The sequence below is a fragment of the Mytilus californianus genome, unplaced genomic scaffold (genome assembly GCF_021869535.1).
Source record: "Mytilus californianus isolate M0D057914Y unplaced genomic scaffold, xbMytCali1.0.p SCAF_12, whole genome shotgun sequence".
In the NCBI taxonomy this organism is placed as follows: Eukaryota; Metazoa; Mollusca; class Bivalvia; order Mytilida; family Mytilidae; genus Mytilus; species Mytilus californianus.
The window spans coordinates 13,892,704-13,918,970 of NW_026262604.1; the positions used below are offsets into that span (position 1 = coordinate 13,892,704).

The window sequence follows — 26,267 nt, forward strand, 5'->3', positions numbered from 1 at the left end:
TTATCCAAATGTTTGGTTGAAATGTTTCACCCAACAAGGGAAGTGAGGGGTTCCAAATCAACCAAGGGCTACGAATGAGTCTGAAATGACAACGAATATATGAATGACGGTCGACAAATGGAGACATAAAGGCCACACCCAGCAGGCAGGTTGCAGTCGGGCCTTGAAAAAGTATTCATTTTATCAGTTCGACGAAACAGACATTCCGGTCAGATACGGGACTTACATGCTAACCCCCGGCCCCAAAAAAATTACGCCCGTTTTTTTATTCATCATGTTCATTTAATGCTAAAAAATTCTGTTGGAAATTTTTGTTTCTAATAGCAAACTAAAGAGCCTGTGTCGCTTACCTTGGTCTATGTGCATGTTAAACAAAGGACACGGATGGATTCATGACAAAATTGTGTTTTGGTGATGGTGATGTGTTTGTAGATATTACTTTACTGAACATTCTTGCTGCTTACAATTATCTCTATCTATAATGAACTTGGCCCAGTAGTTACAGTGGAAAATATTTTGTAAAAATTTACAAAAATTTACAAAATTTATGAAAATTGTAAAAAATTTACTATAAAGGGCAATAACTCCTTAAGGGGTTAATTGACAATTTTGGTAATGTTGACTTATTTGTAGATCTTACTTTGCTGTACATTATTGCTGTTTACAGTTTATCTCTATCTATAATAATATTCAAGATAATAACCAAAAGCTGCAAAATTTTCTTAAAATTACCAATTCAGGGGCAGCAACCCAACAACGTGTTGCCTGATTGGTCTGAAAATTTCAGGGCAGATAGATCTTGACCTAATGAACAATTTTATCCCGGTCAGATTTGCTCTAAATGCTTTGGTTTCAGAGATATGAGCCAAAAACTGCATTTTACCCTATGTACTATTTTTTAGCCATGTCGGTCATCTTGGTTCGTGGGCGGGGTCATCGGACACATTTGTTTAACTAGATACCCTAATGATGATTGTGGACAAGTTTGGTTAAATTTGTCTTAGTAGTTTCAGAGGAGAAGATTTTTGTAAAAGATTACAACAATTTACGAAAAATGGTTAAAAATTGACTATAAAGGGCAATAATTCCTTAAGGGATCAACTGACCATTTTGGTCATGTTGACTTATTTTTAGATCTTACTTTGCTGAACATTATTGCTGTTTCCAGTTTATCTCTATCTATAATAATATTCAAGATAATAACCAAAAAACGGCAAAATTTCCTTAAAATTACCAATTCAGGGGCAGCAACCGAACAACGGGTTGTCCAATTCATCTGAAAATTTCAGGGCAGATAGATCTCGACCTGATAAACATTTTTACCAATGTCAGATTTGCTTTAAATGCTTTGGTTTCAGAGATATAAGTCAAAATCTACATTTTACCCCTATGTTCTATTTTTAGCCATGGCGGCCATCTTGGTTGGTTGGCCGAGTCACCGGACACATATTTTAAAATAGATACCCCTATGATGATTGTGGCCAAGTTTGGATAAATTTGGCCAAGTAGTTTCAGAGGAGAAGATTTTTGTAAAAGTTAACAGACGAAGGATTACGGACGCCAAGTGATGAGAAAAGCTCACTTGGCCCTGTGGGCCAGGTGAGCTAAAAAAGTGGACAAGATTATTGTTTTCAATCCAGATACGGCCAGAATTTTTGTTTAAGGCAAAAATCAGGGTCAGAATTTTTTCTCTCAAACATCTTAGACTGCCCCCTCAAATCAAATGGTCAGTACCTTAGACATTAAATCTATCTAGAGCTTATTGACTGGGGATCATTATTCAGCTATGTTATTAATAGGCTGGGGCGTGTTGGGTTAAACATGTTTTAGTAGGTAAATAATATTGCTGTGGAAAATTTTTTTCATGAAAGTGTAATAGAGTATTACTTTCTGTTCGGTGGAATTGTGAAATAGAAGTCAATAAATACGTTCTTGCTCAATCCTTTGTCGCTTTGAAGGTGTCATGATTGTCATCCTCAGCCTAAGCAATGTGTTACTGTAATTTAAATTTCAAAATGACTGAGTGACGTTTTTTCGACACATTGGTCAACTCCACCGTAGCGAATCACATGATTTTAACATAATCAATAATATACTACAGTAAATACGAGCGAAACATATCTTTATAAGTAAAGAATTGTCGCATAATAATTAAATAAGCGGAAAATGGCAAAGTTCACGGAGTCTAGTCTGATTAATCATTTTACAAAAAAAAAAAAAAAAAAAAAGTGCAAGCAAAGGGGGGCGTACGCCCTCTACGCCCCCCTCTGGATCCGCCACTGCAGATATACACGAAAAAAAGGGAATGTTTATACCAGAAGTTACCAAGAATCTTCAATTCAGTTTCGTGAAAACAAACATTATGCAAAGTTACCTAGGAAACACAACAACAAGTAAAGAGAACATTGACTTTGGAAGCTAAAATGATCAAGCATATTTGTTTAAAAATGTACGTATGACCCGATGAATATGGACTGTTACACGGTTTATTATATGAACTGCGTTTAGTTTGATTGTGAAAGATCTGTGAAAAATGTTTAGTTGAGAGACTTTAATTTCAATTTAATTTATATAAATTGTATTTCAATTTTCTTTTCTATGTAAAGTACTTTTTAGGCCCCGAGAATGTTGAGAAGACCGTGGGACCGGAAACGTCTTGAATTATCTTTGTATCCAAGGTCGACTTCACATCGGCAACGTAGCCTTAGCTTTGATTAGCAACAAGTAAAACGTCAAACTGAATAGCTTTTGTTTGTTATGTTAAGAGTCAGATAATAAGAAATAGTCCCCACATATGCTACCCTACCATGACCAATTTACCGAATTTTGGCTGACCAGTTTTTACTATTAATACCAAATGCTGCTTGCTCCAGCGCACAACACGACCACCAAGGCTATGTCAGATTTCTAAGTATTTTGATAAAAGTTGAACTTCAACTTGGTCTCTTTGCTCATGTATTAATTCTACTAGCAACAACAAAACTGATTAAATTCGAAATTTTTTTTAGACTAAAGGTTGACAGAACTATATTGATTAGAATATGAATGACTTTTAGACTTTTAGGCCTTTAGGAAATTAGACCTTAAGCATTGCAAATGTTTGGTTTTTTTTGAGATATTTTGTTTTATTATGGATAATAACAGACAGTAGGCTTTAAGCATAGGAATATGTCGTTTTGAGGTCAGGGTTATTTTGCTATGGTCTGTCTTCATAGAATAGAGCCGATAAGAAAAATTAATAAAAGTAAAAACAAAAACAAAAACAAATACAAATGATATTTTTATTATTAAAATATATATTATCTGAAATGATTATTTACATTCATGTCTGACAACACATCTAAATACTGAAAATATTTAATGAAACCGTGCATTTTTCCCCACAAATTTGTTCAGTGTCAACTATGACATAGATTGAACCTTGAACTCTGACCTCTAGAACAAGAGCTTTACATACAAAAACTCTAGAAAATGAGTTATCTTTCGTAATTTGTTTCCTAACCAGCATTAGTTTACATGATATTGGAGATTTTTGCACTTTATTTTGTTACAATTATAAATATTAAGGATGTTTGCTGCTTTTGTTTTTGAATTCTTGTCAGATATTTGGAATCCTCTGGTTTTATTGATGTTATGCCATTAAAAGATTTGACTGCCAATCCCTATTTTCAGAAATCCTTGTTATTTTTTCATTGTTTTATCAAGGAAAAGAGGTGCCAATGTTAAACTAAATGAGAGAGCATCATTTCCTGCCAAATTTTCAACGGCTAATATCTCAAAAACAAAGACATGAACCATCAACTTTTTTCTACTCTTTTAGGTCCAGTTTTTTCATACTACCAATATATAAAAGTTAAAAAGCTTTTTATTTTGAAATAGAATAGGGAACATCCTTAAATAAGGGAATGTGGTGATTGCCAATAAGAAAACTATCAACTAATGTGAACAACTACAGGTAGCTGTAAATTATACAACAATAAAAAATACATATACTTTATAGTCAACTATAAATTTCATAGAAAGTTTCTTAGAACCCTGCGTCGCGCCTGCTGCTGTCAGTGCAATACTGTCATGTTGACTGCAAAAAACTAAATGCATTTATCAATTAAAGGCATAAAAATATAAAACTTTATTTTCATTAGATGCAATTTCTAGAAAAAGTTTTTGTGCAAGTTTCATGAAATTCCATGAGGGTTTGACAAATGAATTGATATCTGAAAAACTGTTTCCCCCCATTGCATCTTAATTTTAACTGTGAATAAAACTGTCCATGTATCAGTAAAATAAGGAAAATGAAAAAATATATTTTCAAAATTTAACACTGAATACTGTCTTTTCATCATAACAAAGCTTTTGTCCAAGTCTCATAAAATTCCATGAAGGTTTGAGAAAGTTATTGATGTTAAAAAACTATAAGTACAGACTGAACCTAAATGTTGATGCCTCTGACAACAGCATGGAAGATCTCTATGTCTGATATTTTTTTTCATGTTTATATTTTAATAAGTTCTATTTACATCATGTTCAAAAACAGGCTTCCAAAAAAAAAGAGAAAATTGACCAAAAAAAAAAACAGATTAGAAAAAATGGCCCAAAATTTCAAGAATAGAGAATAGTGAGGTGCAAAAATACAAAAAAAGGGAATAGTGGGCAAAAAAAACATGTATATGACACATGGCATTACAAATTAAAGAAATACAGATATGAAACCCCTCCCCAACCACCAAGACCCTTTTTAATGCACACTTTTATATATAGCCACTAACTGTTTCTAAACAAAATAAATGGGGAATGTGTCCATGGGACACAGATGGTGCCCCCACTTGCATATATTGTTATAAAGGGACAAAACTCAAGAACGGTAAAACTGACACTACCCAAATTTGAACTTGATCTGAGTTTTGTGGTAATAAACATTGTTTAAAAGTTTCATAACATTTAGTTGACGTAAACTTAAATTAGAGAACAGAAACGAAAAATTCAGCAATTTTTCCATTTTTAAAGGGGCATAACTCTAGAACAGTAGTAGTTACGCCACCAAAATTCAATCTTTTTCTGTGTTTTGTGGTAATTAGCATTGTGCATAAGTTTCATAACAATTGGTTGAGGCAAACTAAAGTAAGAGAACAGAAACAAATATTTCAGCAATTTTGAGATTTGTAAAGGGCATAACTCTAGAACGGTAAAAGTGACGCCAACATAAATCAAACTTGATCTGTGTATTGTGGTAATTAGCATTGTGCATAAGTTTCATAACATTTAGTTGAGGCAAACTAAAGTTAGAGAACAAAAACTAATATTTCAGCAATTTTTCCATTTGTAACGGGGCATATCTTTAGAACAGTGAAAGTGACACCACCAAAATTCAAACTTGATCTGTGTTTTGTGGTAATAAACATTGTGGATTAGTTTCATAACATTTGGTTGAGGCAAACTCAAGTTAGAAAACGGAAACAAAAAAAATCAGCATTTTTTTCATTTGTAAAGGGGCATTTCTCTAGAACAGTAAAAGTGACGCCACCAAAATTCAAACTTGATCTGTGTTTTGTGGTAATAAACATTGTGGATAAGTTTCATAACATTTGGTTTAGGCAAACTAGAGTTAGAGAATGGAAACCAATTTTGAGACGTACGGACTGACATACGGATGGACAGACGTACAGATGGACAAGGGTAAAACTTAATGCCCCCTCCGCTACGGCAGGGGCATAACAAATGGTTATGTAACACTTAAGTGTATTGGAAAAATGGATGATTGACGATTATTGAAACTATGTCTAATTTCACTACTAATGAAAAGTACATAATACATTAACGACTTTTCTCTCTAATTTGTACTCTGGTCTTAAACATATTATGATGAACTAATTAATTCAAACATCATCAAGATCAAGGAAAGATTTTACATATTAATCATTTGAAAAATGACAATAACCAATTGATTTCATCAAGTTCAAATGTAGCACATACCATAAAAATGCTATTAAACCTAGAGTGGGAATCCGAAGTCTAACAAGCTTTTCAGTTTGTCAACATATTAAACTAGAGGCTCTAAAGAGCCTGTGTCGCTCACCTTGGTCTCTGTGCTGCAGTGCATATTAAACAAAGGACACTCTATAACATAGAATTCATGACAAAGTTCTGTGTTTTGGTGATGGTGACTTGTTTGTAGATCTTACTTTACTGAAAATTCTTGCTGTTTACAGTTATCTCTATCTATAATGAACTTGGCCCAGTAGTTTCAGAAGAAAAGATTTTTGTAAAAGATTAAAATATTTACAAAAAATTGTGAAAAATTGACTTTAAAGGGCAATAACTCCTGAAGGGGTCAATTGACAGTTTTGGTCATGTTGACTTATTTGTAGATCTTACTTTGCTGAACATTTTTGCTGTTTTCAGTTTATCTCGATCTAATATAATATTCAAGATAATAACCAAAAACTGCAAAATTTCCTTAAAATTACGAATTCAGAGGCAGCAACCCATCAACGGGTTGTCTGATGCGTCTGAAAAGTTTAAAGCAGATAGATCTTGACCTGAGGAACATTTTTACCCCCATATCAGATTTGCTCTAAATGCTTCAGTTTCAGAGATATAAGCCAAAAACTGCATTTTACCCCCATGTTCTATTTTAAGCCACGGCAGCCGTCTTTGGTTGATGGACAGGGTCATCGGATACATTTTTAAAACTAGATACCCTAAGGATGATTTAGGCCAAGTTTGGTTTAATTTGGCCCAGTAGTTTCAGAGGAGAAGATTTTTGTAAAAGATAACAAAAATTTACGAAAAAATTGAGAAAAAAATTACTTTTAAAGGGCAATAACTCTTTATGGGGTCAAATGACAATTTTGGTCATGTTTTTGACTTATTTGTAGATCTTACTTTGCTGAACAATTTTGCTGTTTACAGTTTATCTCTATCTATTATAATATTCAAGATAATAACCAAAAACTGCAAAATTTCCTTAAAATTACCAATACAGAGGCAGCATCCCAACAACGGGTTGTCTGATGCGCCTGAAAATTTCAGGGCAGATAGATCTTGACCTGATGAACATTTTTACCAATGTCAGATTTGCACAAAATGCTTTAGTTTCAGAGATATAAGCCAAAAACTGCATTTTACCCCCATGTTCTATTTTTAGCCACGGCGGCCATCTTGGTTGATAGGCAGGATCATCGGATACAATTTTTCAACTAAATACCCTAAGGATGATTCAGGCCAAGTTTGGTTTCATTTGGCCCAGTAGTTTCAGAGGAGAAGATTTTTGTAAAAGTTAACAGACGATGACGACGACGGATGAGGAACGCCAAGTGATGAGAAAAGCTTACTTTTTTCAATTGATATGATAATCACAGAGAGACATATATATAATATACACACAATGAAATGGGAATGTTGTAGGTCAGAAATTAGGAGAAAATGTGTAGATTTCCATCAACAATTAAAAATTAAAGTTATTGAGTTTTAAAAAAGTAACATTCTATAACTGAAAATGAACTGTCAAAATGTGTATCTAGTGCAGAAGAATTGATTTTGTTACTACCACTGGATCGATACCTCTGCTGGTTGACTGTTAGTCCCCAACGGTATTAACAGCCCAGTAGCCAGTACTTTGGTACTGGCATGAAAATATGGATACAGTGTTATCAAAATTTGCTGTTACATTATTTTGGAAATTATTTCAATTTAAGGAATACATCTCCTTCATGCAAAGCTCTGAAACCTTGACCAACTTAGGCTATACTTTTTTGTCTATAAGCTCTAATTTTGGATTTTCAAATATTTTGGCCTTTGTGCATCACCGAAGAGACATTAATGGTCTAAATGTGTATCTGGTGTAGAAATATTGGTACTGTTATAAACTCAGTGGCAAAATGCAGTTTAATTATTGCATGAAATGAAATAGTGTGTGCAGGACTTCTATGTATAAATGAATAAAAAAGGACACTTTTTCCAAATCAGTATTTGATAAAAAAAGGTTTTTATTTCAAACAATTCTAGCAACCTGATATTAATGTTAGATACAGTAATTTCTATTTTTTTTTAACTTTGCATTGATTCTCACTACAATTAGAAAATAAGCTATCATTGTTAAAAATTTTAAAAGTACATAATTTAACAATACTAGATAAATCAGAACATAAAAAATTGGATTTCTCTACAGTATATAACAATCAAACATTGACTTACAATGTATAACAAAATATAATCACACTTTGACATTCTAGTTGCCATGTAATTATAGATTATCGATAGTTTTCTTCAGCTACATTGTCATTGAAGGAGAACAGCCCTGAGATGAGATGTAGTCAAGAAACATCCTCACATTTGAAAGCACATTGATAATCTTTTTAACACTGTTTTCCTAGGCATTGTCAATGACATCGACTCATGAAGTCATACATTCTCTTTCTCTTATCTGAGAAAAACTCATATCATTCGAGAAGCATGATATGAAAAATGATCACAAAAAAGATCAAAGCAAAACTAAAACAAATAGTGATAAAAAAAATATTGATGATAACAGAAATGTCATTATTACAAAAATTATACAGAAAACAAACATAACAATAAATTTCACTCATTCAATAATATCCATTCAACTTCCAAACATAAATATTGATACCATATTTAGTGTGATTAACCAATTCCAATAGCGGACTGGTGGAGTGCAAAAATACACATTAGCTGTAGTGTAACAAATATACTACAATAAATGAGATAGCATGGATTCATTTATAATCCTGGATACCAATTTTCTTGGATTAAGGAAATTTTTTTATGTTCTTGGATATTGAATTTCGTAGTTAAGCCAAAATCTTCTTACAACCTATAGTAACTTGTACTTTAAAAGTAAAACTTTAAAGTCTTAGCAGAACAACTAAATTTGTGGTTTACCTGTATAAAGTGTATCACCAACTTCAAATGACACAATAACATTCAGGGCCACTTGCAAACCAATTTTTACCTGAAAAGTCAATGATGATCTAAAAACTTAAAAAAATTATTACTTGTGGTTCAGTCTTTTCAGACAAAATTCAGACTTATCCACTGCAGTAAATTCAGAACTGTTCAGATAATTCTCTTGCAGTCAATTAAGATTTGTTTAGTTTTTGTTTAGTAGTTTTTATTTATCTGTTCAAAACAAAAACATACTAAATTTGTCTGAAGAGCTACTTGACAGTACTAGTACCAGATTGACTGCAAGCCAAATGTCTTAACAGTACTGAAGATACATACTTTCAGATGATGTTAAGATCAACATGGCCGTTTAAGACAAATATTAATTAACCAGTTGGCTACACATATATTGTTAACAAATATTGTCAGAAATGATAAAATTAATTTGTACAAGAACAAAAACAGTAAAGCCATGTATAATTATTTCTATCATCCTCAAGTTTATCTATTTGATGTTAATGTTAAGCTTTTTAATCCCAAGACCTTCTTTTCTCTAGAAAAAAATAAAAAAATGCTTGAACCCTCACCCAATGTGGACTAAACATAAACATTTGGTGATAACAGAAATGTCATAATAGTTAAAGGGGTAATTCCAGAACAATAAAAAAGTAAATTGTACTTTGTGGTGGATATATAAGCAGAGGTGGATTCAAACAATAATAACCCAAAACTTTAAAGTCTTATTGACAGGTGGGGATACAATGTGTTAAGTACAGGTACAGTCTAATTCCATCTTGATAAAATTGCTAATGGTTATACCTTCAAAATTGATGTGTCCACTCAATACGCTCTTTTAAAATACCTTTCCAAGGAACTAATTCAAACAGCTCTGTTACAAAAAATAAAAATAAATTTAGAAGCATACAATGTTATGCTATACCTTTTTCCATTAAGCCTTTTATAAAAATATAAGAAAATGAAATAGATTCTGCACACAGAGTTCAGAACTATTATGCATGGCAGTGTCCTGAAAATTGGTAGTCCTGTTGGTCCTGACCACCAAAGTTAGGTAGGTCCACCAATTTTGAATGTAGAAGCGAGGGTTATTAATGTCCACAAAAATTTTGTGGTTTAATTGGGGTTTTTTTTGCGGACTAGTATTTAGTATAGCTCTTGATTACAATGTATGTTAATATTTGATATTAAACAATATAATTATTGTGCAAATTGGCCTTATCTTATCTATAGCAACATGTATAAAAATGTGAAGGAAATTAAAAAATTTCTGCAAATACATATACAGGACCACAAAAATTTTCTTTTTCCAGAATTGAGTTCTGTATGGTCCTGATTATATGACCACCAGACTTAAAAACCTTTCTAGAACTATGCAACTACAAATAACTCTTTCACTGACTTGAAACACCACCAGATTTGTAGTCTTGTTGTTACCACCAGGCTTAAAAACTTTTCTAGGACTCTGTATATGCAACTTAAATAAACTCTTTCAATCACTGGTAAGTGTAGATGCAGACAATTGTACATAAATGACTAAGTTCAGCAGTTGTCACGTCCATGTTGTGTCATAACCTGTCCACCCTTCCGGAGGGGCTAAATAAATTCTTTGACCTGAACGCATAAAGCTAACAACACCACGGTAAGCAACCCTAGGTACACCAGCCTGAAATACAAAAAAAATATCATCTTTTTCAATATCAAAATAGAAGATGTGGTATGATTGCCAATAAGACAACTCTCCACAAGAGACCATGTGACATGAAAGTAAACAACTATAGGTCAATGTAAGGCCTTCCACTATAGTTCATTTCAAACATGAATCATTAAAATAATAGAAACACTCCTGGATTCTTACCCAAAGGAGAAAGTATGATAAGGCCACTTTTTTTTTTACTGTTTGAATTTTAAAAGAAAAAAAATTAAAAATTTTCCAAATAGCATCCATCAGATATTCATTAGTCTCAAAGATATCAGAATAAATAGTTTTTTTAATTTTGCTTTTTATATTTGCATTTAGCCTTTAAATCTTTTGATGTCTTCATCTTGTCATTAATTTGGATATGAACCTAGACTATATCAAAAAAAAATATTTTATTACAAAATGTATTTAATAAATATTTTCTTTTTGGGTAAGGCTCAGTTTTAGTTTGTAACCCAGATTTGTTTTTTTCTCAATCGATTTATGAATTTCGAATAGCGGTATACTACTGTTGCCTTTATTTGACTCATATCTTTTTGACGAAAAATTGGGTAAAATGGCAAATTTTTGTCAAATATGTCAATTTCGACATGTTTATGTCACAGTGACATCATTGCACTCTGAAGTGTTCACATTATAGTACCAAAAAACCTGAAATCTTTCCACACAGATCTGGTCATGTTAAGAGAACTTCAGGTCATTTCAAAATTGTCAAACTTTTATTAGAAGTCACAGGATAAACCAACTTGTACCAACTGCTTTAACAGCATGAAATTTGTTTCCTTTTTGTGAACTAATTGAAGATCAATTCGTCAAATTCAACACTTAATAATTTAAATAATTTTAATGACTTTAATTTCTCAAGAATGGACTATGCTTCTTTTGACTGTGAGATAAAAAAAAAACCCCAGAAATAACAAGTTATCATAAATTATTAAAATATAAATAGGGATTCATCTATGGGATTAGTTCTGATTAGCAAATAGCAGAAAATCATCTTATTTTTAATTTTATTACTTATTAAAGTCTTTAAATATGACTTATAGTTATCATACAATACAGAATGTCAGTTTTATCATCAGAAAAGCAAAAATTCATCCAATATGGCAATTAAAAAACTCTAACCTCCCAATAGAGCCCAATTTTTGACCTTATTCATATCTGTACTATTTTTTTTCTTGATTTAAATCCCAATATAGTTTTGATCATTACCCTTTTAGAATTGGTTATGTCTGGCAAATATGACAATTTTCTGACACTCTTATCACCCTCTTAATTTATCAATTAAATTATCACAGTTTTGAAAGTCTTGTATGAATTCACGTTTTTTGCGTGGGCCAAATAATGGCTCTTATCAAACCCTTATTTCTTACTTTGAATGTACAATGCAGTTCTGGTGTGGATACCTATTTTCATTAAATGCCTACCACCCCCCCCCCCCCCCCCCCCCCCCCCAAAAAAAAAAAAACAAGTGCACACTGAAATGTCTCGCCTGCTTTACTAACCATTGATTTTATATTGAAAGTCTTAAAAGTTCAAGGTTTCTCTACAAGTATCACATAGACTTGTGATGTTACACTATTGTTTCAGGTAGGGTGAACGTTGGCGCCTATTAAAACGTTTAAACCCGCTGCATTTGTTTGCACCTGTCCTAAGTCAGGAACCTGATGTTCTGTGGTTTTCGTTTGTTGATGTGGTTCATAAGTGTTTCTCATTTTTTATATAGATTAGACCATTGGTTTTACACCAGTCATTTTCGGGGCAATTTATAGCTTGCTGTTCAGTGTGAGCCAAGGCTCCCTGTTGAAGGCCGTACTTTGACCTATAATGGTTAACTTTTGCAGATTGTGACTTGGATGGAGAGTTGTCTCATTGGCACTCTTACCACATCTTCTTATATCTATTAACATTTTAAAAGATCAATGACAATGAGGTCAAGGTCAGATAAATTGTGTGAGACAGACATGTACAACTTACAATATACCATACATTAAATATAGTTTTGCTTATGGTAATTGAAAATCAGATTAAACAGGTCAGATTTAGTGATATTGTTGTCTTTTTTCAAAACTTCCTCTACCGTTTTTTATTGGGAAAAATGCATACTTTTTATTGAAATTGGGAAATTTGTATATTTTATTCTAAACGCATTTCCAATTTTTTGCCGACCTTTGCAGTCTTTTTTGCACTGTTTTTTCATGTATAGGTACTTTTCGAAGAGGGGAAAGAAACAGAAGCAATGATGGTACTTAATGCATTGAAAACCACATGTGTTACAAACACCATGATGATTCTGATCAGAAAATCAGATCTCAAAAGTGCTTTCTAATATCAAAATAATAACATGAATACTATATTTACAATCATTACTACCAATGCCATCACTGTTTGGGGAAAATGTAAAACTTTTTGTGAGGAATTTTAAGCCATTTTTTTAGTAATTGGGAATTTTCTCTAGGGGAAAAAGCTGAATTTCGGCTGTTATTTGAGGCAAACAATATCACTGAGATTAAACATGACAGGTAGACATGTACACCTTGCAGTCATTCCATACACCAAAAATAGTTGACCTACTGCTTAAAGTATTTAAAAAACAAACCAAAACACAAAATCTTAACATTGACCAATGAACCATGAAAATGAGGTCAAAGTTAGATGAAACCTGCCAGACTGACATGTACCCCTTGCAATCATTCCATACACCAAATATAGTTGACCTACTGCTAATAGTATCTGAGAAACAGACCTAATAACGTACCGTCTTTTGGTGTGTATAGTATGCAGGTTTTTACCCTGTGATAGATTTCTGAAAAAGGGGTGTGTATTATGTATGGCTACACAGTATTTTAGAATTTTTTTCAGTTCCAAATTCCAACCAAGAAACCAGGTAGTCAGGAAGAAAATATTTTCGTAGCATTAACTTGATTGTTGTTATGTTTTAAATATATATTTTTATCTGATTTGTAATGTTATATGCAAATAAAAATCATTTAAATGCCTCAGTAGTTGTTTTTTTGCGTCTTCTTGTGTCTGTTCTTCGTGCCGCAGGGAATTCGCATTTGATCATGTCCAATTAGAGATAAAGGATTCTAACAATGGCCAAATTAGTGTCGGTGATTCTCAAGTTTATTACTTATTTTGTATATGTGTTCTTACATGAAATACAGAAGGTAAATGTATGAAAATTGAATGAAACACGCCCGTTTGATGATAGCGACTGCCATTGTTTTTTTACTTTCATGGTATCAGGTGATCACATGTCATGTGACTTTTAGTGTAAAGTTGAATAAATCAATGGTTTTTTACACGTTTTCACTTTAAGACATTTTAAAAACCTTCATACAATTAAATATCATAATTGCAGACATGTCAGTGCCCTCTTGTTAACTGTAGGAATTTGATTAAGGAACAAAATCATTCTGTCAATCAATTTTTTTTGACAACGATTAGACTTTGTAATTGATATTCAATAAGAGTGTGATAATCCGGATTAATCGATTCAATGAGTACCAACAAACAATAAATACAAATAGCAGAGATTGATATTTATTTCAGCACTAATTTAGTGACGACATCAAAAGTTCAATGTAGGATAAAAAACTTAATTCACATAGTATTTTCACTGACCCCACGGGGTACCCCCATCTTAACCTAATTTGGGAAAAATTGATTGACCAATATGGGCATATGCTTTCAGAGTATACTTTTTGTATCATGGGTCCTGTTTTTCCTCAACAATGTATGTTTGTTATGTATACATGGTATATTGACTTGGACATCACTTTTAAAAAATATTGGAAAAAAGTGATGTGTATTTTTAGTATGCATCAAAAAAGGCACTGTTAAATTATAATTTTATAAACACTACAGTCAGAATGGATTCTGCATTTTTCATCTGCCCTCTTTTGGCATGTATAAATAGTGGGTTTATGGTTTTGATTGTTTTTGTTTCTTTTCTCAAATGAATATAAAACAGTTCATTGTTACATATAAAATATATAGCTTTAAACTAAATAGTGGTCCATTGAAATGTATTGTGATGACAGGGCAGTGCATTTGTGCCAACTGTGGAGAGAGGGAAAAGCACAATCCCAAATGAATTTAGTGAATGTGATATGATCTATGTAATTTCTATTCAATGTCTGTTGACTACTGTCATATTTTTCTACTATCTCAAAAAATTCTATATAACTTTCAAATTTGTATTTGAATTTGTATTTCCGTTTTCATTTTAATAATTAAATAATTAACACAATTCAAAGAAAATTTTATAGTTTGTTTTTAGAATACCACCATGCCGTGTGGACCAAAACAATTTGTGTTGATCGGTATACAAGCTTTCCGGTACGATTTGATGGCATTCATTTGGTTTAAAAGTCCAGACATATGTTAGGGCCAAACTTGAATCCGTATTTTTCAATCTGAAAATCAATGTCCGATAACAAAACTTGCAGCGATTCCCCCCCCCCCCCCCCCCCCCCTCTATTATTTTATTATTCAGAATATGAGTAATAATTCTGTAATCCGTAAAAGACTCACCGACTGCACTGATAAATGAAATGCGGTTGAGATAGGTGAACCCTGTCTGACAGACATGTAGACCTTGCAAGGAACCCATATACCAAATATAGTTATTCTATTACTCATTATAAATGAGAAATTCACATGACAAAAAAGAAAAAAAACTTTCAAGTAGTCACTGAACCATGAATATGCGGTCAAGGACAGTGGATATATGACAGACATAACATAAGGTATCTTTTTACAATGTATGAAGCATCCATGTCTTTAACATTCTGAAATATATAGCTTTAATCAAATAGCATAGGCTGCTGCAGCCTAATAGTAATCCATGTCTCGCATACTGTGGCTTTCCTTGCAGTTGAGAAATAAAATCTATATATAAATACAATGAAATATATTAATTAAAAAAACAAACAAAGTGGTATAGAAAAAAAATACAGGTTTTTTTCAACTACAATCTAATCAAATTACAGGTACCATGTCCACACTTTGTTTACAAGGGTCTGACAATGCTAACTTCTAATTTCTGATTCAGAGACCTTTCAGAATGCTCTGGTTTTGTCATAATAAGACACACCTTCAAAAATTTTATTACTGAAAATACATTGCATGATGTCATAATTACCAGTTTTTAGATCCTTGTAAGCAAAGTGTGGACACAGGATCTGTAATTCTATAAGATTGTTTCAATTACTAGCACCAGGTTGATACCACTGCTGCTGGACTGAGTGCATCATCAGCTCATAAGTCAGTACCTTCATACTAATATGATTTATAACATACTTTTCTTAAATTCTCTGTTGCTTGATTTATAATTTTTTATGAAACTTATTTGTTAAAACCATGAAACAAAGTTGATCTTAGATGAATTAGGTTATACTGGTTATACTTAGTAGGTCTCTTTAGGTCATATAACACCCTTTTTAAATTTATAGGTATTTACACATCATTGGCTTTCAAATGTTTAAGCTTGTGTTTGAGCATTCCTATTGAAGGTAAACCAAGAAAAGTGCTTGACCTTTTCAATTTCTGAACAAATCTGTGCATTTGTTACTTTTGTAATATCTTTCTACACTGCATACCTTAAAATCTTCCATTATTTTTAATTGTTTAGCTGCCGATTTAAATTCTTCTTTTGAGGAATACTGAACTCGTAATGCAGGAAGAGTCCTCTTCCTCAATGTTATCACATCTGTCACAGAAGCTAACGGTGTTTCATACACCATTTTGTGGAATGTTGGATCATAATTTTCCTGTAAAAATATTAATATTGTTAAAGGTTTTGAAAATCCTAGTCAATTAAGATTGGAGACAGTGCACCTGCAACATACCAGATTCAAGTCAATTAAGATTGGAGACAGTGCACCTGCCACATACCAGATTCAAGTCAATTAAGATTGGAGACAGTGCACCTGCCACATACCAGATTCAAGTCAATTAAGATTGGAGACAGTGCACCTGCCACATACCAGATTCAAACACACAACCTCAGTGTTGACAGGCTAGTTATATAGTAGTTCTAATACTTAGACCTCAGATCATTGAGGCCCCTTGTCTATATTGTTAAAGGCTATTCCATTCAAATGAATATTGTTTTTTTTTTATTTTTGTACATAGGTTGACCATTATGGAATATGTTTCACAGATCTAGATGACAACGGATATTTTCAATTGTCGGCCAGGGTTCTTGGTCATAAAACTCTACTCTGTAGTCAAAGTCCAAAACTTGTTCTTGTTACACCAAATCCATTCTTTTGATTTTTGTTTGTGACCAGATGTTAGGTTTCCTTGAGTCTTCTAAACAGGATAGAAAGTCCAGATAGTCAAGAACCTTAATTTTTTACATACTTAGAATTAATTACTATTCATTAGATACCAATTTTCTAGATTATGTGGGTATTAGAAAACCAGGAATTCAACTGTTCAACAAAGAACAAATTTTCTATAATCTTTTATTCCGCTAACTTTGGCAAAACCACAAAATCAAATATCCACCCAAGTACAAGTTTTCCTCAATTTAAGAAAATTGGTAACCATGGAAATAAATGAATCCATAGTACACACAATCACTCCCTTATTCTCTACAATCTACAAATGTTATGGTAATGTTGAAAATGCAAAACATCTATCTTAGATTACTGCAAAATTCAGTTGAATCTGATGTCACATAGACAACACAGTATCAGGTCATGAATTTCCAAGAAAATGGGGTCTCAATGGCAGAGTGGTTTAAGTAGTTCATTGAAAGCAATCACTAGTCTGTCAACACTGAGGTTGTGTGTTCAAATGACTATGTTCTTATTTGACCAGGGTTGTCAGTTTTCTTGCAGATGGTTGGTGGTTCTCTCAGGGAACTAAGGCTTCCTCAAAGAAAGAAGGTTGACAAGTCATATATTCAATGCCAACAAAATTTAACAATTCTCATGTGTTATATTTCCATGATTTACAAGTGTGTTAAATCAATGTGAAAAGTCACATGTGTTAAATTTATGAAAAAATGTGTTATCAATTCAATTTCAAGTCATTTATGTTAGGTAAATTTCAATTAAAATTTAAAGCAAATCTGATATTGACCATAAGCTGAATTTGATTGAGCAACAGGCAAAACCAATGTCATATATACACTGTGCGTATTGCTGTGTATTAATTGTTCCATATTGGCTAGAGGTTTAGGGGAGGGTTGAGATCTCACAAAAATATGTTTTTTTGCGCCTGTTCCAAGTTAAGTACTTCTAGAATTTGTTAGTCTTGTGTGTTTTTTTAAAATTTTGGTTCATTTGTATGTTTCAGAGTATAATGTTGCGTCCATTTTGCTGAATATAGTATACATTATTGTTTAGGGGCCAGCTATAGCCAGCCTCTTGGTGGGGAATTTCTCGCTGCGTTGAAGACCAATTGGTGGTCTTTGGCTGTGTTCTGCTCTTTGGTTGGGTTATTGTCTTTTTGACACATTCCCTGTTTCCATTCTCTATTCTATATGAAAATATTTCATAATTCATTATATGTAAGAGATATACAGTTTGTAACAAATTTTACATGAAGACAACCTTTATTAATCATACTTACTTTTATTAAATATGTTAAATCTTTCTTTGTAAAGTCTATTGGCTTCTCATTAAGTTTGATGAATTTTAAATGTTTGTCATAAAATAATCCCCTGAAAGCAAAACAAAAAGTAATAAGGATTAAAATACTGAAGCGGTAGATAAAGGGACATAATTCTTACTCATTTATCAAATTATCTCCCTTTACCAAGTTGGTATAGTAAGATAAGGTACATAACTCTCATAAATCACTGGTATATTTGTGTCAACCAATTAAATAACATATATTATAAGCTTATCTAAATTCTGTATCAAATGAAAATGCATTAATAAATCCCAATATAAAAATAAGGTGATGTGGTATGATTGCCAACGAGACAACTATTCACCAAAGTTCAAATGAAGTTGATGTTAGAAATTATAGGCAACTATACGGCCTTCAACAATGAGAATAAACAGCTGCGCCATGAGCGCATGATAAGCCCGTCGTCTTGTGTGTGAATTTTTATGCAATAAGCATAAATAGTTTCTGACATACGGTGTGACATGCGAAAACCCCCCTTTTTTTTTACAAAAAACTCAATATCTCTAAAATAAAATTTTGAATCAAAACCAAAAAGTACAGATCTTTAGATTAATATAACTAAGAAGTGTGTAAAATTTTAAGCAATAATCATAAATTGTTTTTGAGATACGGCGCGACATGTCAAAAAAAACACACACCTGTTTTAGTTACCAAGTCCCGTAACTCAAAAAGTTTTAATCTTATTTTCACCAAAAAGTATACAGATCGTTTGACCATCATAAGAAACAACTATGTTAAGTTTCATGAAATTTGGATTAGTCATTCTCAAGTTACGGTGCAACATGTTTTACGCCGGACAGACAGACGAACAGACAGACGGACAGACAGACGGATGGACGCCTCACATTTGTATACCATAATACGTCCCATCAAAAATTTGACGGGAGTATACAAACCCATACCGTATCGTCAGCTATTAAAGGCCAGACATGAAAAATATGAAACAATTCATTTCTTATTCAACTAATTACCTCTCTTTACCAAGTCTTTACCCTTAATTAGATATTCAAAGGGCAATAACTCATTTAAAAGTTATTGATAATGTTGGTGAAAATAGAAGTATGTAGATCTTGACATTCTGAGCATTTTTGCTCAATCAGATCCTGTCTATGTTTTCAAGATACAAGAAAATTATTGCATTTTACAATTATGTTCTATTTTTAGCCATATGGCAGCAAATTTAATAGGGAAAAAACAACAAACTTTATACTAGGCACCCTAAGAATCATTCACCCCAAATTTGGTTGAAAATGTTTTGGTAGTTTCCAAGGAGAAGATCTTTGAAAAAGTTTACAACAACAACGACAGACACAACCATGGATGCCAAATGAAAAAATTCAGGACATCCTGTAATTTCATGAAATCTTCTTTGTCTGGTTCAACCTTTAAGATTCTGTGTAATGTGTGTCCAACAACAAGGAAACCCCTGTTTTGATAGTGTTGTGTCTGGTGATTTCGTGCATACTTTCTTAAAATAGATAATTTTGAATAAAGGACAGGATTTATCCTACGAAATATTGTTCAGTCTGAATCAAACAGACTGCAAAGAATGCGGAGCAAAATTATTTCATTTTGATAAAGGAGAAGGTCAGGTAAGAGATTATTTTGGCCTAAAATTTGAAGTACATCTGATGACATTTTTTTGACATTTTTTAAATACTTAAGTGTCTACTTCGATTCAATTAGTTTATGTTAAAGATTTAAACTGATTTGGTCATCAAAGATACTCAAATTCAAGCTCAAATATGAAAAATCTATCAAATATGCCATAAAATGTCACTGTTCAGATGGTTTTTGTCTAAAATGTAAATGGCCACATATGTGTTCAGTCTCAACCTTTATACATGTTATGTATTATCATCCGACGTAACATATATTTAAATATGAAGACTCAACACAAGTGCAGCCACTTCCATTTAAGACAAACAGCGTCTAGAAATTAGCACAAATGCTAAAATTGTGAAGATTTCAGTAATTTTGCATGAATTAATGATGCTAGTATATAATGCATGTACATTGCATTGTCAAAAACAGCCCATATTTATGTAACAAAAGTATTCTTCTTTCCAATAAATAGATACAAGTTTATAACCTTTTGACAAATTTGAAAAAATGCTATATTTTGGGGCCAAAAAGGGATCTTACCGGTGTCATATGGTATTTTGAACCCCTTGGAAAATTGACCCCGGGTCAAAATACCGCTGTGGTAAATAAATACATACCAACTACTTATTGGAGTATTTTTACTACGTAAAAGAGTTAGAATAGCTCTATTTTTTTAAATTGAAGGTGTATAGGAGGGAGTTCAATATACCATGGCAGGGGGGTCAAAATACCATGGCTAAGTAAAATTTTCCAAACATCTTTATAAACATGTTTAATACATACAAGCTACTTTTTGGAGTATTATTACTATGTAAAGGAGTTAGAATAGTACTCCAATAAATAGTTGGTATGTATTGAACATGCTTATAAAGATGTTTGAAAAATCTTACTTAGCCATGGTATTTTGCCCCCTTGCCATGGTATATTGAACTCCCTCCTATACATCTCGAATTTAAAAAATTATAGCTTTTCTAACTCCTTTACAAAGTTATAATACCGTATAGCGGGTTATTTTCGCGGGGCGTTTATTTTCGCTTATTTTGGCGGATAAATGAAAATTGTGAAAATAAATTCTGCAAAAATTTATGCATACGTTCGGTACTTTCTAATAGCTAAAGCGTTTTGTAAACGATCTATTTTCCGGTCGGCAGGTCAATAACAGTATAGGTTAGTTTTAACAACATAAATGCCAAAGGGCATTGTACATACATATATTTTATAAAATGACTGTCAGGTGTGTATCCCCTTATCAATTAGTGTCAAATAGATTAAGAGTGTAAGGTACTCTATCAGGTAACTACCCTTATTAATTAGTGTCAAATTACACTCTTGATATTTTTATTACCTAATTAGTTAGTACAACAAAGGTCAGGTCAATTTTGTAACTAATCAACCGTAAAATTTAAAGAAGTGTGTATACCTGTGACAAATATCTTAGTTACCAGTATTCTATTGATTAACTGTATCAGAATATAATCAATAAATAAGACGTCATTCTAGTAAAAAAAATCAATTAACCATAACAATAGACACTTGCTTCTGAATTTTTACAACTTTTTATCTGCAACAATTTCAGTATCAGCCAAATTATTTAATTGGGAATTAAGAATCCACCAAAATAAAAACCGCCAAAATTTTTCGTATACTTTGTTGCCACTGAATCGCAAAATTTTACACCCGCCAAAATAACCCTCTATACGTTACTCCATATTAAACATGCTTATAAAGATGTTTGGAAATTTTACTTAGCCATGGTATTTTGACCCCCGTGCCATGGTATATTGAAACCCCTACTATACACCTTCAACTACTTATTAGAGTACTATTCTACTTCTTTACATAGTAATAATACTCCAATAAGTAGTTGGTATGTACTAAACCTGCTGAAAAAGATGTTTGGAAAATTTTACCTAGCCATGGTATTTTGACCCCGCTCCCATAATATATTGAATCCCCTACTATGCACCTCCAATTTAAAAAATTATAGCTATTAACTCCTTTACATGGTAATAATACTCCAATAATTAGTTGGTATGTATTAAACTGGCTTATAAAAATGTTTGGAAAATTTTACTTAGCCATGGTGTTTTGACCCCACTGTCATGGTATATTGAACCCCCTACTTTACACCTCTAATATCAAAAATTGAAAATATTTTAACTCCTTTAAATAGTAATAATACTCCAATAAGCAGTTGGTATACATGTATTAAACATGCTGAAAAAGATGTTTAGAAAATTTTACTTAGCCATGGTATTTTGACCCCCCTGCCATGGTATATATTGAACTCCCTCCTATACACCTTCAATTTCAAAAAAATCATAGCCAACATATTGTACAAAAGATAATCTGCAATACTTTTTATCTAAAACCGGGGGGTTCAATTTTCCATGGTGGGGTTCAAAGTACCATATGGGAAAAATGACCCTGGGGTCAATATTCCATATGGTATTTTGACCCCGGGTTCACTTTTCAGGGGGTTCAAAATACCATATGACACCGGGCCTACTACTTTGACTTAAAATGAAACCAATTTTATCTGACGATGTAAATTTTTTTTTATGGAAAATGGCTTAATACGGTTAATCATGGGATTGAAATTAGATTAGAAATTAGATTGGGATTGATTTAAAACTATATTTGAACTTATCAATTTTAATCTTTTCTGTCCATTCAAAAGACTAAAACAATTACAAGAAAGAATTATCTGTTACATTGCGGATATGACGAAATCAGGTAATGCACGATATCACCAGCTAAGTGGACAAAAGGGACTCCACTATAAGCATTATATTTGTCAATATTTTACACCATTCTTCAGCTTTGTATAAAGATGCTTACAAATATAATACCTATCATGTTAACATTATCATATAGCACGACGACATGAAAGCATTAATTCTTAAATATTACACTAGTATTGATTTTGAAATGAATAGGTCTAAAAAGACTGAACAATAAATTTAATGAGCTCACTCATGCATGTCCATTCACTTATTCATTTGGAGAGTTTTTTTGTGTGTTAAATATTATGTTTATTACAACTGAGTCATCTTTCCTAGACATGAGAAGGACACTGGGTGCTCATCCTGGGGAAACTTTTCGTGATATTTCCAAGAATTGAAAACCTGAACATAATGGCAGTTTAAAAATTTCTTAAGCAAGTACAAAATTAGAACAAATGTTTTTTTCCTTTCTTTTTGACATAAATGACCAATGTCCAAAATCTTCCTTACCACATGTATTTTAATGGAATAATCTTTAGTATTTTGAACTTAAGAAGTGTGTACATTTTCTTTTTTACAAAGATACCGTGTAAAGGTCAACTCCACACAAATTCATACATACTTGCTAACCCCCTTTTTACCAAAGGTACTTGTCCTACAGATCTCTGGTCGAATACAAACTCTATTTTTTCTTTGGTCGGGATGTCTCATCCAGTCATCCCAAAATCTGTAATCAAAAAATGAAAAACTGTACTATAAATCAATTGCTATGTCAGTAAATTTTCTATGCTAAAAAAGACCAATAATTATAAACAGTCAGAGGCATTACTTAAACAAGTAACTTTTAAAATTACAAGTAATGTTGAAAACTAGGCTATTTTAAGTATTACTTATATAAGTAACTTTTGTAAATATTATTTTCATAGGTGTCCATTCATAGAGATTTTATTAGCTCTAACAAATTTTCACAGTCATCTGGTTATTTTTCCCATGAAATACAAAAATTAATTATCCTGAAACACAAATTGCCTTTCTGATGCACTTATGCACTTATCTTTCATATCGACACTTCTGGGTCAAAGATTGGTCTCTTTGGACTATAAAAATATCAGTTTCCTTGAAAATCTTGAAGGTAGACAGATATAAATAGATAGAAACTTGTGATTTAATTAAGACTTGAAGTTATTTATAATATGTAACCCAAAACAATTACATATGTTCCTTAAATAATTTTTGTTACTAATTCTTTCAAAGATGTATAAAATAACTTATTCAAGTAATATTTTTGTCATTATTTTTTAAAGTAACATTTATCTCTATCATGTCTATCAAGCTCTCAAATTTAATAAGTCCATGCTTTTATTGAAATATAAAATAACTTTATTGAGTAATTTTATAATTTTTAAAAACAAAAATTACCTATATAAGTAACTAAAAAAAAAAAAATGTTTAAGTAACGCCCCTGACTGATAAAGAAGAGATAGTTTTCATAACAATAAACTGTTAACACAGAGATATGTCTCGCCTATTTGTTATTTTGATAATGCAAATGTTGAAATTAAAATAGCAATACTTTAACATGTAAGTTATGCAAATATTCAAAGTCAATAACCATGACTGAAGGTACAGGGCTAAACAACCTCCATGGAAATGAGATGTGCCAATTTTAATACAACTGCAAATCAAATACCATTGTCTTTTCGTAAGTCGTTCCCTTTAAACAAACCTAAACACAAACATTAACTTGTAAACTATGTAAAAGTTTCAAAGTCAATGAACCATAATTAGTGGGTGGGGTTATATAATCTCCATGGAAATGAAACTTGCAAATGCCAATACATTTGCATACCAAATATCATCGACTTTACATTAGTGGTTCATCTTAAACTGACCTAATCACAAACTAATACATGTAAACTAAGCAAAGTTTCAAAGTCAATAGACCTTGACTGAGGGGGCGTGGCCAAATAATCTCCATGGTAATGAGATGTGCCAATGCTAATAAAACTGCATACCAAATATCATTGACCTACCACTAGTGGTTCACCATGAACTAGACCTAATCACAAACTAATACATTGTTGACACCGCCGCCACCACCTGAAACAGCATACCTATGTCTCGCTTTTTGACTCCGTTAAGGCGAGACAAAAACTAGTAAAACCTAGAGAGTAAACAAATACCCGGTCTATCAAAATTCACTGAGCCATCAAGAAGTAGATTTTTTGCTTTCATAACCTATAAATTAAAGAACCTTTGTGAGCAGGCTTACATACCCCATGCCCCCACATTGTCACTGGGCAAACAAAATCTCATCAGATTCCTATATGTTAAAAGACTCACAACCCCTACATTAGTCAACTGATAAAAAATTCTTGTAGATATGCACATCTACATAGTATGTCCTTATCATCTGCAAAGTTTCATGAAATTCTGTTGTGCTGATTTAAAGGAGTTGAGTTGACAATCTGAGTTCAAAGGGGCATAACTCCTAGAAAAAAAGTTGAATCATAATTTGCTGTAGACATGCACATCTACAAAGTATGTTCTTATCATCTATCAAGTTTCAAGGACTGACAAGAGATTACACCTTAAGTAATTTTGTTCCCTGGGGTACAATAATAACATACTATATACGATAACCCATTTGTTTTCAATATAAATTCTGAATAACTTGAATTTGTTAAGCATAAAACATTGAAATTTCAACATAATTCATATTTTCAAGTGGCATAACTCCATTTTAAAAAACTGTCACCAAAATAATATAATTTTCTTGAAGGTGGTTATTTCAATTTTGTGACGACCTGCTTAAAAGAAAATCTGGCAAAACACAAAAATTGGACTGGCAATCTCAATGGGAACAAACTGGTTTAACATCATCAATACTGCTTTTAATCCATAAACTTTGCGTTTATGTTGTGCTGCTACACCAGTGTCCCAGGTTCAGCGTAGTAATGAGGGTCCACAAACATGTTTGACCCTAACATATTCTTTATTCATCATTCCCTAGTCTAACGATTGGGATTCAGCTTCTGTCCTTAGTTGCAGTCTGTCAATTTTTTTGTTTTTTTTTTGTTTTAGTATATATCAGGATGTTGGTATTCTCATTTGAATTGTTTCAGATTGTGTCATGTCAAGGTCTTTTAAGGTTTCCTATACAGTACTGGTTTTTACATTGTTAAGACTGTACTCAAACTTATAGTTGCTTACAACTACATTCTTTTTCCTTTTGTGGATACTTGTCTCATTGGCAATCATACCACATCTCCTTATTTTCATACTTACAAAATGTATGTAGATCTATTGTCTTTTTATGAGGATTGCATTTTAGCTTTTTTCAGAGTGAATTCCAATATCAATATAAATTTCCCTCCAATCAGATCATAATTTGATAATACTTACGAATCTGGCCATTTTGGACTAAGTTCAAGCCAGACATGTTTTTCCAACATCCATCCTAAACCAGGAAAAAAGTCTGATCTGTATAGTAATTCTGAAACAAAAGTCTGATCTGTATACAGTAATACTGAAACAAAAGTCTGATCTGTATACAGTAATACTGAAACAAAAGTCTGATCTGTATAGTTATTCTGAAACAAAAGTCTGATCTGTATAGTTATTCTGAAACAAAAGTCTGATCTGTATAGTTATTCTGAAAC

The 26,267-nt window shown here is 32.3% G+C and overlaps 1 protein-coding gene across 2 annotated transcripts in view; it reads right to left on the bottom strand.

Annotated features, from left to right (window-relative positions):
• Positions 1–3,267: 3,267 nt before the first annotated feature.
• LOC127721415 (alpha-1,3-mannosyl-glycoprotein 2-beta-N-acetylglucosaminyltransferase-like) overlaps positions 3,268–26,267 on the bottom strand; it is a 61,513-nt gene continuing 38,513 nt past the window's right edge. For both annotated transcript variants that reach the window (XM_052228136.1, XM_052228135.1), the window contains exons 8-12: positions 26,011–26,101; positions 23,228–23,332; positions 18,212–18,302; positions 16,228–16,398; positions 3,268–10,585 (exon numbers count right to left, since the gene is read on the bottom strand). In XM_052228136.1, the coding sequence (XP_052084096.1) occupies positions 10,472–10,585; positions 16,228–16,398; positions 18,212–18,302; positions 23,228–23,332; positions 26,011–26,101 (572 nt within the window). In that variant the 3' untranslated portion in view covers positions 3,268–10,471. The remainder of the gene's footprint in view (positions 10,586–16,227; positions 16,399–18,211; positions 18,303–23,227; positions 23,333–26,010; positions 26,102–26,267) is intronic.